The sequence below is a fragment of the Ceratosolen solmsi genome, unplaced genomic scaffold (genome assembly GCF_000503995.2).
Source record: "Ceratosolen solmsi marchali unplaced genomic scaffold, CerSol_1.0 scaffold29, whole genome shotgun sequence".
In the NCBI taxonomy this organism is placed as follows: Eukaryota; Metazoa; Arthropoda; class Insecta; order Hymenoptera; family Agaonidae; genus Ceratosolen; species Ceratosolen solmsi.
Window position 1 is genome coordinate 3312690 of NW_011948417.1, and position 17879 is coordinate 3330568.

At 34.5% G+C, this 17879-nt stretch overlaps 2 protein-coding genes across 2 annotated transcripts in view; one reads left to right on the forward strand and one right to left on the reverse strand.

Annotated features, from left to right (window-relative positions):
* Positions 1-9321, forward strand: part of centrocortin (cerebellar degeneration-related protein 2-like) — a 13202-nt gene extending 3881 nt beyond the window's left edge. The window contains exons 2-8 of the mRNA XM_011496290.1: positions 1166-1278; positions 1675-1823; positions 1945-2119; positions 2768-3054; positions 4698-4848; positions 7802-8870; positions 8997-9321. Of these exons, the coding sequence (XP_011494592.1) occupies positions 1166-1278; positions 1675-1823; positions 1945-2119; positions 2768-3054; positions 4698-4848; positions 7802-8870; positions 8997-9205 (2153 nt within the window). The 3' untranslated portion in view covers positions 9206-9321. The remainder of the gene's footprint in view (positions 1-1165; positions 1279-1674; positions 1824-1944; positions 2120-2767; positions 3055-4697; positions 4849-7801; positions 8871-8996) is intronic.
* A 1180-nt stretch (positions 9322-10501) lies between these two features.
* LOC105359652 (polymerase delta-interacting protein 3) lies at positions 10502-15646 on the reverse strand. Its single transcript, XM_011496291.1, has 8 exons — positions 15473-15646; positions 14683-15092; positions 13454-13504; positions 12034-12245; positions 11881-11939; positions 11084-11294; positions 10792-10997; positions 10502-10609 (listed from the first exon to the last, which is right to left on the reverse strand). The coding sequence occupies exons 1-8, from the start codon at positions 15547-15549 to the stop codon at positions 10540-10542; spliced, it is 1296 nt and encodes a 431-aa protein (XP_011494593.1). The 5' UTR covers positions 15550-15646; the 3' UTR covers positions 10502-10539.
* Between the last annotated feature and the right edge of the window lie 2233 nt (positions 15647-17879).

Below are 17879 nucleotides of genomic sequence, written 5' to 3' on the forward strand. Positions count from 1 at the left end.
GCATTCCTCCGGCGCAACGTCTCCTCTCCCCCTTCCCCCTTCACGGCCGTAGTCGCGTCTTGTTCCCCTCCATCTGCTACCCTCACGCATCCAGTGAGCACCGGCGCTTTGATCGGCGACCGCGCACGTGCTCCGGGTCCCTCGACTAACCGATTCTCCCGCGCGAAACTCGACGAACCGAGCCCTGAGCTTTATCACGCGCCGCCGCTCTCACTCTCTCTCTCTCTCTCTCTCTCTCTATCCGATCCTCCTCTCTCACACGCTCCGGATTAACGAGGACGATGAGCACGGCCGATCCTATCGCACAACCAAATTGCCACCACCTCTTTCCATCCTCTTTTCGTTGCACCAATGTCGACGCGAATACGAATGCTCATGAGAAATATTTATATTTAAAAAGTACCATCGAGCCAAATCAAAATAGTTATTAAAAGAAAAAAAAAGAAAAAGAAAAAAAGAAAAAAAAAAGAAAAAAAGAAGAAAAAAAAGAAAAAAAACTACCCTCGAATTTCCTTGAACGAATTGTTCATTAACAAATTAACAAATTAACGGAGTTATCTTGTTCTTAATTATTAACGTTAGTGAACACAAAAAAAATTGTTCGAACGTGGTGCGTTGTAAACCTTACCCCTTACAAATCTAGAATTCGTTTCGAGAACAAAATAATATAAGACACTCGTCATTATGGAACAAAATTCGAAAATTCGTTCCGTTAAATAAATGAATGAGTAAAACCTGTCGGGGTATTGAATAATTATAAGGTTCGAGGGAGAAATCGGCTTGATGAGATTTTGAGGGATGAGTAGTATGTTTATTATCCTTGTCCCCGTTGCTATTCGACCCGATTGAGCTTGGTTCTTGATTCTTGGTTTTCTTGATCTTTTACTTCCATTTTACTTCCACGACTCGCGTATCACGTGACAATTGCATATGGAAAAATCCGAGCCCCGCTGTCGTGAAATTTAGCTGAATGTGGCAAGGTCTCAACAGAATGTGGGAGAAATTCTTATTACGCGAGTATCGAATGACCTGACACTCAGAACTAATCAGCGAGTCTCTTTGGCTTCGATAAGAGCAGTGTTGGCGAATGGGCGATAGGTTAAAAAAGAAAAAAAAAAATGTTGAAAAGCTTGTAATATATACAAATGTTTCGCTTTGTTCGCAGATCTTCAGTTGGCAGCGGAACTTGGTAAGACGCTGCTAGAGCGCAACAAAGAGCTGGAGAATTGCATAAAGCTGCATCAATGCACGATCGACGATCAAAGGCAGGAGATAGAGGTGAGATATGGGCAGGATACAATTTGAATATTGGGATTTTTTTTTTGTCCTTTGTATGATTGGCCGAGGTCGTGCGGAGCATAGCTTTCCTTTGGCAATGACGCGTCATTATGTAACGACGATCGATAATCATCCGTTCGTTCAAAAATTGCCGCGTTGAATGAGCAAAATCCTCGTTTTAATTTAACGCAAGGAATAACGTAAGTTGTCCTTATTGTCGGAGTCGCTGCCTAAATGTTTAGTTCTTGGTCGTTGTCGTTTGTAACGTAGGGCTCAATAGCACAGGTACCTCAGCCTTTCTAATTATCGTCATTGTGACAGAAATAAGGAACGATAGAAAGTATCGCGTGTGAAATTCCAAGAGAATAATAACAATTTAATATTTCCATAAATCAGTACATGAAAAAACAGACTGCGGCTTTAAGGGAAGTAAATGACTCGCGACTGAAGATCTACGAGCAGTTGGAAGTCAGCATTCAAGATCTTGAGAGAGCTAATCAGAAGCTTGCATTCGAGAATACCAACGATAAGAAGCAAATAAAGAGGTAGATATTTTAATTTTATTAATTAAGAGGGGCGAGTGAGGGGTTAGTTGGGAAAGCTCGGTATTAAGCTCCGAGGTGCGTGGCCCTAACACCTAAAAGCGATAAATTTGTTTCTTCACAGTCAATGCTTAACGATCGATACGCTCGAGGCTCGCTTCGACGAGCTCCAGAAGAAATTCGACGAGCTGAAAGGAGAGAACGAAGGACTACTTCGCAAGCAACAAATAAAGGATCAATCGTCGGGCGCACCGGCACCCAGCAAAACCGCACCTTCGCGAGATGGCAGCACACACCATGTGAGTCGATCGCACGAATCCCACAAGTGTCATTGCGATATACATTTACGGGTGACGATGCAAATAATAAATAAATCCATTGGGTTTGGTACAATCGATGTTTAATTGATGGCTGCCTTGTAATCATGGGCGGGGCAATGATGTAATGATGATTAGCAAGAAGAAAAAAACGAAAGTTCGGACTTTATGAAATTGACGATTTTGCTGGAAAATTGGCAACCAGTTGGCCGAAATCGCATGTCAGAACTCTTGTTTGAATTTACTTGCGTTTGTTTGTTTGCTTGTTTTTTTTCTTTTTCTTTTTCTTTTTTTTTTTTCTTTTTTTCTATCTTTATCTGCTCGTTGTTTATTAATATTCCATCGTCTTTTGTTCATTGTTTCATTTTAATTTTATTGATTTATTTATTATATTTTTGTTTTCTTCAAATCCATTTCGATCCATTCCCCGATAGCTACACAATTGACACGTTTGCATATCGCCAAGACAAAAAAAAAAAAAACAAAAAAAAAAAAAAAAAAAAAAAAAAACAAAAAAAAAAAAACAAAAAAACAATAAATAATAAACAAAGATAATGTAGCCACCGCTAGTTTGCCCGTAAGGTAATGGATAGTGTTTTTGTAATGCAAGGACGTGTTATTATTTGCTAGATGGCTGTGTCGTCGAAGAAGACGGTCGGCCCCGAGGGTGATGCGACGATTCAGCAGCTCGTCATGGCGATGAGCAGCGCCGAGGACTTGACGAAGCTTCAGCAGCAGCTGCAGGAGTCGCGCTTTCAATGTAAGCTCCAGCAGAAGAAGATTGGCGAGCTGGAAGAACAGCGGGACGCACTTTTGCAGGAAAATGCCCAACTGGATGAGCAGCTGAACGACTGGAAGGCTAAGGCGCAGGTCATGAAAAATCTGCAGGATGAGATAAACACGCTCGAGGAAGTCCGGTATGTTGATGCTGCTTTTACTTCTTCTTTTAGATCGTCCGGCACCTCGTCCCTAAGCATCGACGAGACGAATCGAGCGATCCCAGTCGCCCAATCGCCCAATCGCGAATTCTTAAAATATCCCATATCCCATATTTTTAATGATAATTAATGCGAGTCAGGCGAGGCTTAAATACCAGCCTGTCGTTTATGAAAATTAGCGAAATTAAGTTATTATAGTTTAATATTAAGGATTATTAGATTATTAGATTTAACAATTATGATAATGTCGGCAGTTTTTGGGAAAGAGGATAAGCGACTATTCGATTGGCCTAATTAATAAATACGTGGAAATGTAGAGACAACAAGTCGTAACAAGTGGAGAAAGGGTGTTGTTGCTCCGGTTAATGCACATTATCTATCCTCTTGACAGCCTTTACGTACATCCATCTTCCCCACCTGAATCCGTGATATTCGAATTACCATGTTGAGTAATTTGATTATTCGATATTTCGATCGGTCAATTTGACCCTATTGACTGTCGTAATAATTAACTGGACTCGTGGTGCTACTGATTTTTTCAATTTTGCCTTATTAGCAATTCCAAAAATTACATTATCCCTAAAATCATAAATATAATTAAAAGGAAATTCAATGTAAAATTACATTAGCTAGCCAATCGTGTTTGTACAAAACACGAGATGTTTTATTGCTTCCGTCGAATAATTAACTTTCCACTCTCCGCTGACTCTTTCTTTTTTTCTTTTTTTTTTTTTTCTTTCATAGCTTCATTTTATACATCATATTTACCTACTCGATAACCATACCAGCCTTTTACTAATTAATTTTCATTTTATGTGCATGGCACGCGAGCCCAGGAGTACAATTTTCAGATTAAATGATAAATGTATAATTGACTAGCCGGGATAGAAGCTATCGCGATTCGAGTGAACGGGCCCTTTCAATACTCCCGCGTTTCTCCATCTTGAACAAATATATTGATTTAGCTTATATCATCGTCTACATAGATGAATAATAATAAATTTTTTATTATTATTTTTAAGATAAAGTTTGTTGTTAAGTAAGTCTGCGCGTGTCGATTGTATATAATCATTGTCGCCTATACCTAAACGCCAAAAATCAATTTCATTTTATTTACATAATGAGGCTGTCTACCTATTCCTAAATAAAATATGACAGTCCAACCGTATTTAACAAGAATTGTATTTGCCCATCTGAAGTACAATCAAAGTCATTAATTATAATTATTAATTTGCCGTTTGAAGTTCGATATGAAGAAAAAAAAAAAAGAAGATAATGATTATACAAGGCATTAAAACGCGTATTTTTTACTTATAAGAGTAAAATGCCAATTACTATGGATAAATACCATAGTCTAGCATATCTCAACTCCGAATGAAAATTAAAATTACGGGGAATGATGAAGATTAGGTAGCTCGTGAGATGGAACGCGTTTACCTTGGGCGTTACGTTACGTTACGTTACGTTACGTTACGTTACGTTACGTTACGTTACGTTACGTTACCGAGGCGTTGAGTGAGTTGAGATTGAGTAATCTGACAAAAATAAAAATAATCTCACGCAGGTTGCAATTGCAATTGCAATTATAGCATTATCGACGAGTTTCTTCTTTACTATTTTAGACACGGCCACCTGTGCGGACGCTGCCTCCGAAGCACCAACACTAACATACACGACAATTTATCATTAATGCTGGACCAAGAGGAGGACGACGACATCAGCTTGGCCGAGTCGCTCGCGAGCAGCATGCGCGACCCCGAAACGACTCTCCAGGTAAAAAACAATGGACGCCGGCGGCCCTTCGATGGCATCTTCTGTCTCATCATCTGTTGTCGTCGTTGTCATTCGCCATTACTTTCAATCTGCATGCTCCTCTTCTTCGGCCTATTGTCAAAGACTCTATTCTATCACGCACTGCGCACGCTTATTATCTCATCACTTAGCAAACTCTTCAAGCCGCGCTTCCAAATGAATTGACGAAAGTCACGCGTTTCTTCTCCCCTCCACACCCACACCCACACCCACACACACACACACACACACACGCCCCCCCCCCTCAACCTCCAACCCCATTTTACATCTGTCCGTCGGTTAGTAAAAACCGTCCCACTCGTTGGTTGTTGATTGTTGCAGAAATAAATAAAACAAAAAACAAAAAAAACATTGGCCCTTACATTATCTAAACCATTAATAATATAACCTAATAGTATTAATAATATAAACTAATAGTAGCTTGCTCATCCTGTTTATATCCTGTTGTCAATATTTTATTTTTCTTTTCACTTAGCCTATTATCATCTCAACTTGATTAACCTCTTATACTTTGATATTTTGATATCTTATACTTTAATATTCGACTCGTGAGCTACCGCCTTCCTTTAACTTCCTTTATTATGTCGAAATTGCCGCGAATCTGCCGCGCGCGGCTTGGAGAGTTATCGCATGAGAGCTTTTTAACAATGATTCTTTTTATTTGCTTTAGGAAACAAACATCGCAATTTATAGGAAACGACGTATGAATTTCACTTCTATCATCTGGACGATATTGAGTCAATTGTGGAATCCACCTTCTCCTCTATGCTTAATATCCAATAAATATTGCTTTATCAATTATTTTATTACAATGCCAAAGGCCGCTACCACACTAGCCAAAACTTTTTTTTATTCAGCTTTAGCCATGAAACGAATATTCTGGCCTAACCGCTTGCTAATTAGTATAAATTAGATTTGTTATGAGTAAACGCTCGTGTGGAGGCGAGGCGAAACCCTGTTTTATTGTAAAATTTGAAGGAGAAGAATTTTGGATCATTCGTTGCTGAATTATGCATAAAGCTATCACCTCTTTCGACAAATACGTGCTAAGAACGATAAATTAAAGAATTTGTTTATTAACGATACACTTTTGTTGCCTTGCGCGCTTTCCAACACAATGTTTGTACACAATGCCATCGGTACTGTTATTTAATATTCATATACAAAGTCGAATACGAGAAGCTTGTCAAGCGTATATTACAACACACATGGACATGCATAAGAACACGAGCCGAAACAGTTTTTTTTTTTTTTTTCTCTGTGATTTTTGTAAATTTTATAGTTCCTTAAGTGAATGTTTATGCTGTTTACTTATTTTATATATCATATGCTCACCCATTATCGATTCACTGCTTAAAATTAAAAATCTTAAACTTAAAATCTCGGCCGATCTCGAGTTAATGAGGGAGGAAAACAAAAAAATTATGAAAACATTTATAATTCTTTGGCATATAATATTTTGCTTTTGCGATTTGGCAATTATTCTTCAGAAAGTATAAAGTTTTGCCAAGGTCAAATTTTTGAAATACTTGATAATTAATTATACCGAGAGTACTTTCACAACTTCTTCTTCTTCTTCTTCTTCTTCTTCTTATGTCCTTAATTATTTAACAAATACCAATTTACGAATAATAAGTGATATAAGAATTGAAACGACTCTTACATGTCTTCGCGAAGTTTAAGATTTTTACTCGCGCATAACCGCTGCTTGATGTATCACAATAACAACATTATACTAATATTAAATTTGCATTTAATTCTCTGCCCATAACGCTATTATAATAACATCATCAAGCAACTCACAACATATTATTTATAAACAAAATGAGCATCTGTCATATTTATAATATTAAATTTTTTATGTGTGTATGTATTTTTATATAATATAATATAATATAATATAATATATATATATATATATATATATATATATATATATATATATATATGTTAAGCTTAATTATTTTTATAGGCTATTTTAGTTTCATCAATCATGTTTAGAATAGGATACTGCAGAGCTGTTAGGGTCGATTAATGATTTTTCACAAAATGAAAACAAAACAAAACAACAGAAAAACGAAAATAAAGAAAAAACATTTCTTTTTGTCATTTTGGCAAAACCGATGAATCTTAAGGATCGCTAACTAATTAATCTAAGACTATATATAAATATATATGCCTATGCCTATGCCTATGTCTATATATATATATATATATATATATAAATATATATATATATACACACACGCACGCGCGCACACACCCACACACACACACACACACACACACACACACACATATATATATATACATATATATTACTATAATTAATTATAAACTATATAATAGCTCCGTAAGCTCTATATGGACTTTATTATTAATGATAATTTAGAATAATTCAGAGCCCAAAATTATGTTAAGCTAGGAGAAATATATTTTTTATCGATTAATTACTTAATTAATTGCGTATAAAATCGCACTGCATGTTCACGAATCTTATTATAGTGTATCTAGTCGGATTTTCTTCAACAAAGTGCATTATGTACATAAATGTATATATGTGCCAGATTTATATGATTTTAAATAAAAACACTTTTTTTTACAAAACAGCGTTTATTTATTTTTATTTTTTTATCTAACATCCTATAAATCTGGCGTCACCCCAATCCCCAAATTCCCTTCTCGCTCCCTCGCCAAATCAACCCCCCACCGAGCATGTTAATCAATTTTATTCAATGGCACCGAGCAATGGCGCGACCACCTTGTCAAACTAAACTTACTCCAATAATATTTGCTAAAAGCACATTGCAAGGCCGTTTATCGTTAACGAGTCGAGTGCTCGCAACTTTGAGCTTATTTACCAAGCACAAAGCACATCGACAGCGAATTATGAATCGACTGTTATGCTTTGCAGGAGCTGAGCGTCAAAGCCGAGCTCTCCGAAGAGGACAACTGCCCGAATCCATACCGAGTCCTCGTCGAAAAGTACGAGGCCTTACTGAAGGTCCACCAGAGCTCGGGACCGCGCTGCAAGTCCAATGGCCTCGCGGACTGCATGTCCCTCCAACAGGAGCTGCAAATGTCCGCGGAGCTCGGCAAGCACGAGGGCGGCCACGCCTCCAAGAAGCCCTTCACCACTACGCCCACGGACTTCTCCGAGGCCGAGACATCCTCATCGGGCTTCTCCGACGAGACGAGCAACAAGTCCACCCAGACCGAGGGCCGCCTCGGCTCCCTCCTCTGCTCAATCGCCGACGGCGATGACTGCAAGTTCAGTATCTACGACGATAGCAGCACCTTCGAGAGTCGTTTCCACAAGACCCCGGAGTACCGCCAGCTCTTCAGCGAGATATTCGAGGTGTTGAAGCGCGCCGCTGTGGCCAAGGACGAGGGTATGGAGCTGCCGCTCATCTACGACACCGCCGCCGCTGCAGTCGCCACCACCGCCGCCACTACCGCCGACACCGAGCAGCTCACACCCTGCACCGACGATTACCCGAGCGAGCTTACGGACGACGTGGGCAGTGTCGTCTCGCTCGCCGTCTCCTCGATCGCCTCGGAGCCGGTCTTCCGCATACAGACGCCGCTCTTCGGCCGAAAATCCGAGGCGACCGAGACTAGCGACGGAGCCCAGGAGAACGGGTTCGCGGCGCACCTCGGGGGGACACGCCGACACCAGCCGCTCGAGTACCTCTCGATCCAAGTAAAGAAAAAGGATCCGGAGAACGGGATAGCGATTCGTCGCCACCAGCCCCTCGAGTATCTCGCCTACCAAGCCAAGAGGAAAGGCTCAGCGAAGAAAGTCGCGCGACGTTTGAGCGACTCGGTCGTATCACCGGCTACGCCCGACGTCATACCGACCGCGAATCCACGGGTCGTCCAGCTCAAGGGCAGCGGCCGCAGACGATTCAGGCCGCTGACCACCAGCGAACTATCCGACGGCGGTGCCTGGAACGGTAAGACGATCCATCTCTACTCGTCGACGCGCGGCCGTCAGTTCCAGTTCCAACAAGAGCAGCAGCAGCAGCAGCAGCAACAGCAGCAGCATTACCAGCATCAGTATCATCATCATCATCATCATCATCATCATCAGCAGCAGCAGCACCAGCAGCAGCAACAGCAGCAGCAACAGCAACAGCAACAGCAACGACATCAACATCAGAGTCCATCAGGTGGTCAGGATTCCACGTACAAGCCGGGCACCGCCGCGGAGGAGGTGGCCAAGTTGCGCAGACTCGAGATGTCGTACGCGGAGGTGCTCCGCAAGCCAAACAAGTCCAAGGGCCAGGGTTTCCGTCAGCGCCGGAGTCACCAGTGATCGATTTTTCGCAACAAGAGCAAACGAGCGAGCGAGCGAGCGGCGTTTCATTTACTAATTTACTTCTTCAATTATCCAATCCAATTCCCTCCCATTTTACCTAACAGCGCCCACTTATTATTATTCCCTTGACATTGCAATCCTCTCTGCGGAACTATGTACAATTGTTACAATTGTTGCGCGGAAGCAGTCCCAACTGACGCGAGCGTAAAACGTTAATACAATGTAAATCTGATTCAGTATTGGTGGCATGGCCATTTTAGAATCTTCTTTTGTAAATATGCATGTGAGTTTTCTCGATTCTCGTAGGATTTTACTATTTAAACAAAGAGGTGTACCGACGACATGTTTTTTTTTCCTTTTTTCTCTCTCTCTCTCTCTCTCTCTCTTTTTTTTTTTTTTTTTTTTTTTATATATATAGATATCTTTTCTATCGTATATAATGTATCTTTTATCCTGGAAAATGTATTTGCTGAGAGTAAGACGAGAGAATCATCACATTGGGTGTAATCGTCCGTCAAAACGTATATATTTAATAATCGAAACCTGAAAAAAATCCTGATGTGTTTATTTTTTAAGTGTCGTTTAGAGAATGCAAAGAGAGCATGTATTGCGCCATTTAACATTAAAGGATGGTGGCAACTTCAAATTATGTGCCATTAAATACAAAAATTACAATCAAGATATATCTAACTTTTAGACGATTATTACTCGTTGGACCGTGTGTCAATTTATCGGTCCTTGCCTAATTCATCCAATAGAGTGCATGTGTACTTTAGTTTTTGTATTCTACAGGTATGGACTAGAATGTTGTGATTATCTTACTATAAAAATAAATAAATTCTTTACCAGAAAAATAAAGAAAAATATAAATAAATACACGCGCGCGCATGAACGTATGTATATATATATATATATATATATATATATATATATGCGTGTACTCATGCGTTTGCAATTATATCCTTTGTTTTTAACCATTTTATGCAATTATTATTCATATCAACGGGTAAATACTTAAGATTTATTTAAATATCGGATAAATATATTTTATTTTTAATCGACAATAATCGAATCTTTATTATAGAATTTCATTACAAATTAAAATATCCGTAATAATTTGTTTCGTGCAAAATGTGACTTTGCAGTTTCGAAAGAATATTCAAGAAATCCAGTAGAGCATCTTCAACTTTAAATACAAATGGAATTACACAGTTTCAAAATATTCCAAGTCTTTTGGCGTAAAATATTTAAGGTTTTGTTTGTTTGTTTGTTTGTTTTTTTTTTTTGGTTTTTTTTTTTTTCTTTTTTTTATCTGGAAATTGATAAATTCACTAGTCGTCAAATAATGCACGATGAACGGTTCCTAAGCTCGGCTGGGCATAACTGCTTGAACTTCTTGGCCTGTCAAATACAGATAAACTGTCGTTAAATTACGCATTCGATAATAATGCACGAGTGCTTATAATTATTATAATTGTCATCAAGTGTCGAGCAAAGGGTAATTTTTCAAAAGCACTATAGTTTAAAAAATTCTCATTCTTTTATATAAACGCTCGTTTGACAGTTATAACTTACAAACTTACTGGGAAAGTACTCTGCCCGATGATGTAGATGAAGTTTTTGGCCGTGAATTAACAAGAAGGCACTTCATAGGGTGCCCGTCTAATTGTCGATTATGGTAGGTTTCAACAGCTTTGGTTGCATCCTTCAGTGTTTTATATATTACTTCGGCAACACCTGGCCTCACTAATCTCGAGACAAGTAGTTCACCAACATCTTCAAACAATTCCTATGGGGAAACAACATAGAAAGCCATGGTTACACCATTACAATCGAGATACCACCATACAATCTATGACTTTCATAAAGCAGCACCTTAATATCTTCTTGAGTAACATTTGCTTGTAAATTCGATACGATAATTCGATATCCGGTTGACTGAGAGCTTGACTTAGGACGAGAGGAACTTGGAACAGTGCGAGTCGACTTTGCAGGTAATGCATCCAGCCTAGACTTTACCCCTAATTCTCTATGATTTCTCATGGAATAATATTTTGATTCGATAACGCTCTCCGGTATAATTGTACTACGTCAAACAGAAAATAACAGACTTTTTTTATTTTTAGTAACTTGAAACGGCAATATTATCTTCAAATTTATGTTTTTCGCATAGTATATTCATATATTCATTCGATATTTACTTAATAATTCTTAACGGCTTCATTAACGGCCAACATTTTTATCGCAAAGTTGACAATTTTAAATAAAGCAATGAATTAAGACAACTAATTAACTATTTCTCCGTCTCTTATCTACCCTATTTAATTACAATTAAAAGTATTTCGGATAACTTATTTAACTAGTTACAATCATCGGAACAATTTGATAATATTTATATGTATATATATATATATATATATATATATATATATATAAAGGCTCGATTTTAATAAAAAAACTCGGCAAGACATAACACTGTATTTTCTTAAAAATGAACGTTACTTTAAATATAATTATATTAACTTTATCAACGTATTTTATTTTCTATATTAACATTACTATATTATTAAGAGATAGTTAACTTTTGTTTCCTTCGGCGAAAAACATAAAATTCGAAGCGATATATGGTTGGTTTGTAATATGTTTTGAAAATACTTGAAAAGTTATTTTACCGTGATTTCGAACCGAAAGACCATTCGTCTCTATACACGGGTAATGATTCAATTTTCGTCTAAAATGAAAAAAATCATTATTAACATTGATTTAGCATATTAATTTTTAACATTGGGCATATCTATATGTAGATGATATGTGTGAAATTTTACCATTCCAGAACGCGGAATAACTTTGTAATCCCTTGGCCTGTGATCTGATGATCGAATCGATTGACTTCTTGATAATGATTCGCTATGGGTTGGCTTATCCCAATCATAAGATACTGGTTTGATATTGAATAATGGAGGTGGCGGTGGCAATGTCGGAGCATAATCATTGCTTACTGTTCGTCTTAAAGCAGCTTGACGATCCATTAAATAATCTAAAAATACAATAAATGTGTAAATAAACATTAGCATTAAAATAAATCTTTATTGATAAACAATTTTTTTTTTTTCATTCTACGCAAATATATAATTTAATGTCTTCGATCATTCGATAACGGTGCATTGTCCTAGTATTTTTCCAGGTTTACAAACGTACATTCCTAGATGTTTAAAAAACATTTGTCAAATATAATATCAACGCTCAATCGATATGATGAAATCATTATCTCAATTAATAATGACCTTACAAATAGAACAAACTTATTTATTTAACAATGTGTCCCCTCAGTAAGCCGTTGATTTCTTATTGCAAGACTTTTCATTAAACTTTAACGTACTAAGCCTGAATTATTGTTTAAAAAAAATATATTTTTGCAAAACGTATTTATTATGATATGTCAATAATAATAATGATAAACTGATACTTGAATTACTGATTATTCATTAAAATATTGAGATTCTGAAACAATTTCTTTCGAATAAATTTATACGGAATACAAATATTATCGTGCTTCAATGTCTTTACTCTGCCACGACAGAGATATTATCAATCATTCTAATATTTACTTCAAAATTGACGATATTAAATAATTGATATTGAAATATCAAACATCGACTTTTATATTCTAGACTCAATTTTTCTTAAAAAATACACGTAAACGCAATCGATAATTGCATTTCATTTTGAGATATGACAGCAGACTAATTTTTCAATGTCATAGAGTTATTATGTTGATCTTTATGAGTATACAACCTTTAAGTCTGTTTATAAATGTACAATTAGATGGATTACATTTTCATTAATATTATACAACAACATTTACAGATAATTCTTTATACATTGTTAGCGCATCGCTATCGTTAAATAACAATTAGAATATTGTTAATTAATGTAATTCGTTTATAAAATATTTTAAGGTTATGAATGAGAGGACCCATGTGCTCATTAGTTGATATTATTTTTTTAAGTAATACAAATAAGTTGTTATAAATATTAATTATTAAAATTCATTTTAAGACTTTACACGACTACGCTTAAAGTTCACGCATAAATGACAATTAGACTATTTTCATTAGCTGCATTGCAATGTTCGATAGAGCTAAATATGAATTAAAATACTAATGTTATATATTACTTTAATTATATTTTACTTTAAGCAATGTACGCTGTACGATATACGTTTCAAAAGCTTTTATGACATACCTTTAGTGTGATACTGTAAATATTCAAAGTCCTTGGATTTTGGAAATTTAACTGAAACAAAATATTTATAATTCTGACGTTTATATAATATTCAATCATTCTTATTGAATTATATTATTGAATTTGTACTTAATTTATCAATCTTAAATAATATTTTCTTTATTTGCGAGAAATTTTATTAATCGAGTGTTCAAACTATAAAACAAGACAATTCATAAATTACAAGAAACTAATAGAAATAAAATTTTAAATGTAATTCTTATTTAGATTATGCTAGAAAACAAATAGAATTTAAAAGTTTCTTAATTTTTGAAATAATTTTAAGGTTAACATAAACTTTTAAACAGATGGGATTGAAGATTATTTAAAATAATGTATTCAAATAAATATGAAAAATTTTAAAATGGCCGTACTTTTTTAAGGCTTTACAGTATTCTTAAGTAAAATGCATTGTGGGAAATAAATCAAAAATATATAATATACATTAAGATATAATTTAAAAAAAAAAAAATAATAAAAAAAAAAAGTTTCAATGGATTACTAAGAATGTCGGAAAGTATTAAGAAAAATTTTTAAGCAATTTCATATTTTTGAAGCTAATAAGCAATAATTGTAATTTACTAACAAGTATTTCTTTTACCTTTTGTACTTTATGGCTGCCGAGTACTCGGTAAAAAATTAATCTCTGTAGTCTTTGCATTATTTCAAATATTGAATAAAATTTGAAAAAATTTGAAATAAAAGCTTAATTTCTAGCAAATAAGAGTATGCGAATTAAGTCTTAAAATGATTTTATTTTTCATTAATTTCAATGTATTAGTTTCCTATGACAGCCATGAATATCTCATCATTTGAAAAGCAAAGAGTAATTCAGAATTGTAATACAAGTATTTTAAACCTTTCAAAAATTAATAAATTCTTAAGCCAGAATTTATACTATTTTGTATAATATTTCTACAAATAAATGTATCTTTAATTGAATTATACTACTTTAGAGTAATTTGGAAATTAAAAAAATGATCGAATATTAAACCTTTAATTTGTATATTTCCTTTAAAATCCAAAATCTTAAAAATATTTTCTAGTCAAAAAAAAGAAAAAAAAGAAGGACAGTTGTTTTTACATTTGTTATTGTAGTTATTACGATTAGTGGCCGATATAGTAAATATAAAATATTACTCATAATATTATGAATTTTAAGTGAAATTAATAATAATAAAAGTATTTACCATCATAATTCATAATCATGTCGTTGACATAATGTGACTCTGGTATAGGTGGTGGTCTATAACTCAAACTTCTGCTCGGTGGTGGAATAAACGCGGGAGGCAATGAATGTGGTATGTGAGACGATGGCAGTTTATTGGTTGTCAAAGAAATACGACCACTACGTCCAGGCTTTCGTGAAATACTTGTTGGATCGAGCTTTTTTGAATTCGAAGCCCTGAGTTTTTGTAATTTCAGTCGAGCGTCGCTTTGTTTTGCTATTTGTGCCAATTTATCTCTGGCATCGGTAATATGATTTCTTTTTTTTTGTATTATTTTCAATCGTGCATCTTCTATGCGTTCAAGCCCTCTACCTCGTATGGAAGGAGCACCATTTGTTTTTGGTATATTTTTGGATGTAGATTTCCGTGATCTAAAATATTAATTACTTTAACTAAACTAATTTTAACATAATATTGTAACATTTAATTTCAACGATACTTGCATTATTAGGTTATATTTGGAATTTCGATAAAAAAGAGAGAAAATGAAAACAATCATTAGTTAAAAGAGACAGCAATATATGGTGAGAAAAATTTATACTTGTAAATAATGTTGGTTTTAATGCTTTACATTTTATGGAGAAATGAATTTAAGCTTACATGCTTAGAAAGTTTCAGCAAGTAGGCTTGATTATGGGAAGAAGAGTGAGAGTTAGTTTGTCAAATACTTGCTGTTTTTACGACTTTTACCAAAAATGTCCAATATAAGGAAAAAATTATTTATAAATTAAATATGAAAATTTGTACTTGCCCTCGGCTTCGCATCGCGGAAGACGAAGTTTTGGTCTTCTTAATTATGTCATCCAAACTTATTAAATCATGAGACATACCAGAATATATTTCGTCAACGAGCGTTCACGAACAAAATTATTCAATAGATTATACGTCTATAAATTAGTTCTTTTTTTAAATACTAAAGAATGATAAAATTATCCGACTTTAACGATGCTTCTTTTTCTTATTTAGAATGGAAATGAACTGGCGGCAAGCGGAATAAATAGAGGAATTAGAATAAAGCTTAGACAATCGGAATAATGAAATAGTACATTAGTATATACCAGAAGGGAGCGCGAGTATTGCGCATGCGCCAAATGATTTTACAATAATAGGAAGCGATATCATTTTAAGAATTCAATAGTAAAATGAACAATTTCTTCTAGGCATTGCAGAGCGTATCATTATGTATATTTCAGAAGTTAATTTATTTTTTATCGTAAATAGAAAATTAGATTAGACAAGCGTGTATAATCATGAGCCCCGGCTTGTAATAATAATAATAATAATAATAATAATAATAATAATAATAATAATAATAATAATAATAATAATAATAATTCATTTCAATAATGTTGATATAAACAGATTCTTTCTTTTCTATTTGTTTTGTTTTGTGTGTGTGTGTGTGTGTGTGTGTGTGTGTGTGTGTGTGCGTGCGTGTGTGTGTGTGTGTGTAACAATAGCAATAACAATGACAATAATTATTATTATTTAGCAAGTACCCCTTTCGCTTTTAATTATTTTCAATAAGCTTTTTGATAATTATTCGTAAAAAATTCTGCTATTTTTGTTTCACAGGTACTGTTAGATTATCTCAAATTCTCTGAAAAGGCTTGAAATAAAGACGATTCGAAAAGAGAATGTAGATGAGAAAAATTTTTCTTATTCACTTGAGAATTTATGCGTTACGTAGATGAATACAATTTTTTTACTTGTTTTTTAAAAGCACTAAAGCAATTACCTTAATTATGAGGGGCAGCGAAACCGCGTTCAACTTTAAATTTTTCCCCCACAAACAATTTTCTCTAAGAGTCTTAGACAAAAGCTCCTCTTTACAAAAATACGCACGAACACACATTTGAAGGAGTTTAGTCGTACACGCATGATGAATGTTCCGATTAATCAAAGTTTTCCTTTGATAAATATTACAAATCATAATATGCAAATCATGAACGATTGCGGTAAATATTTTAAGACAATATTTCAACGATATTTAGTCAAACAACATTAAGCAATAATTGAATAAAGATTTATTATTATCTAAGTAGCGTTAAAAATTCGCAAATATTTCAAAACTTTTTGCCAGTTCGTGGTAGCCCTCGAATCTTACCAAATCAGCAGAGAGCTTCGATCTACTTACTTGTAATGTCATTATAATATATTTTTTTTTTGTTTTTTTTTTTTGTTTTTTTTTTTTTACTGCATTTAGTCTTGAGACTTTTTAACATTATTAAGAATTTTTTCGCCTTTTTGCCCTTAATTATTCATAGATTTTTTCTTTATGTAATTCTTTTTTTTTAGACAATATTTCGAGTATAGCGTGGGAATGTTATTGTTACATTAATAATTTAATTAAGGCTTTGGAATTTAGAATTTTATCCGTAGAACAGCACGGAAATGCTAATTTTTAGCTAGAATTCATCATATGTATTCCATTGAACTTATTTAAATTTTTAGCAATAGTAACATTTCGATCCTTACGCTTATTATATATTTATTATTTTTAGATATTTATTGGGAAATTTATTAAAAATAAATATAATGAGACAGATATTAGAAATGACATCAGTCAGCGCGTGAGTACAATTGAAAACTTCCCTCTTTTTTCTTCTTTTTTTCTTTTTTAAATATAAAAATATGCGTAAGAAATTTTTTCAAAAATCTCTTTTACGATAAGACGATAAGCGTCAAGAAAAAGTTGTTGATCGAATTCGCTGCGCTTTATTATTAATAGTAATGTTTGTTGTTGTTGTTGTTGTTGTTGTTGTTGTTGTTGTTGTTTTTTTGTTTTTTGTTTTTCTCATTTCTACATTATATTACGAATTTATAATCGACAATTTAAATTATTGCTTGATAAAATTATTGACGATAGGCCCGTTATAAGCTAAGTACAAATAACATTAGCAAGAATATAATACCGATCATTCGGTTAAATCGTTTATCTTAATACACCTAACTCATCATGACGTTGTGATAAAAGTAAGTTATAAGATTTTAATCGATAAGATTAAATATGCGTGGACATTTTGTCATATCAAAGGAAATGAACATAAAGTTCCGTTATCGACATATTCAATTCTCATGATCGCATACTATTATTACAAAGTCTACTTTTATTGCGATTCTATTTTCATAAAGTTATGGTTAAAAAAATACACGTC

What these genes read in the sequence shown, in the direction of transcription:
- LOC105359652 (XM_011496291.1), bottom strand. Translation starts at nt 15,549, where the DNA reads ATGTCTCATGATTTAATAAGTTTGGATGACATAATTAAGAAGACCAAA. An exon ending in TTATTCCGCGTTCTGGAATG is followed by an intron (nt 11,940 to 12,033) that starts GTAAAATTTCAC and finishes TTTTCATTTTAG; the next exon opens with ACGAAAATTGAATCATTACC. An exon ending in TTACTCAAGAAGATATTAAG is followed by an intron (nt 10,998 to 11,083) that starts GTGCTGCTTTAT and finishes GTTTCCCCATAG; the next exon opens with GAATTGTTTGAAGATGTTGG.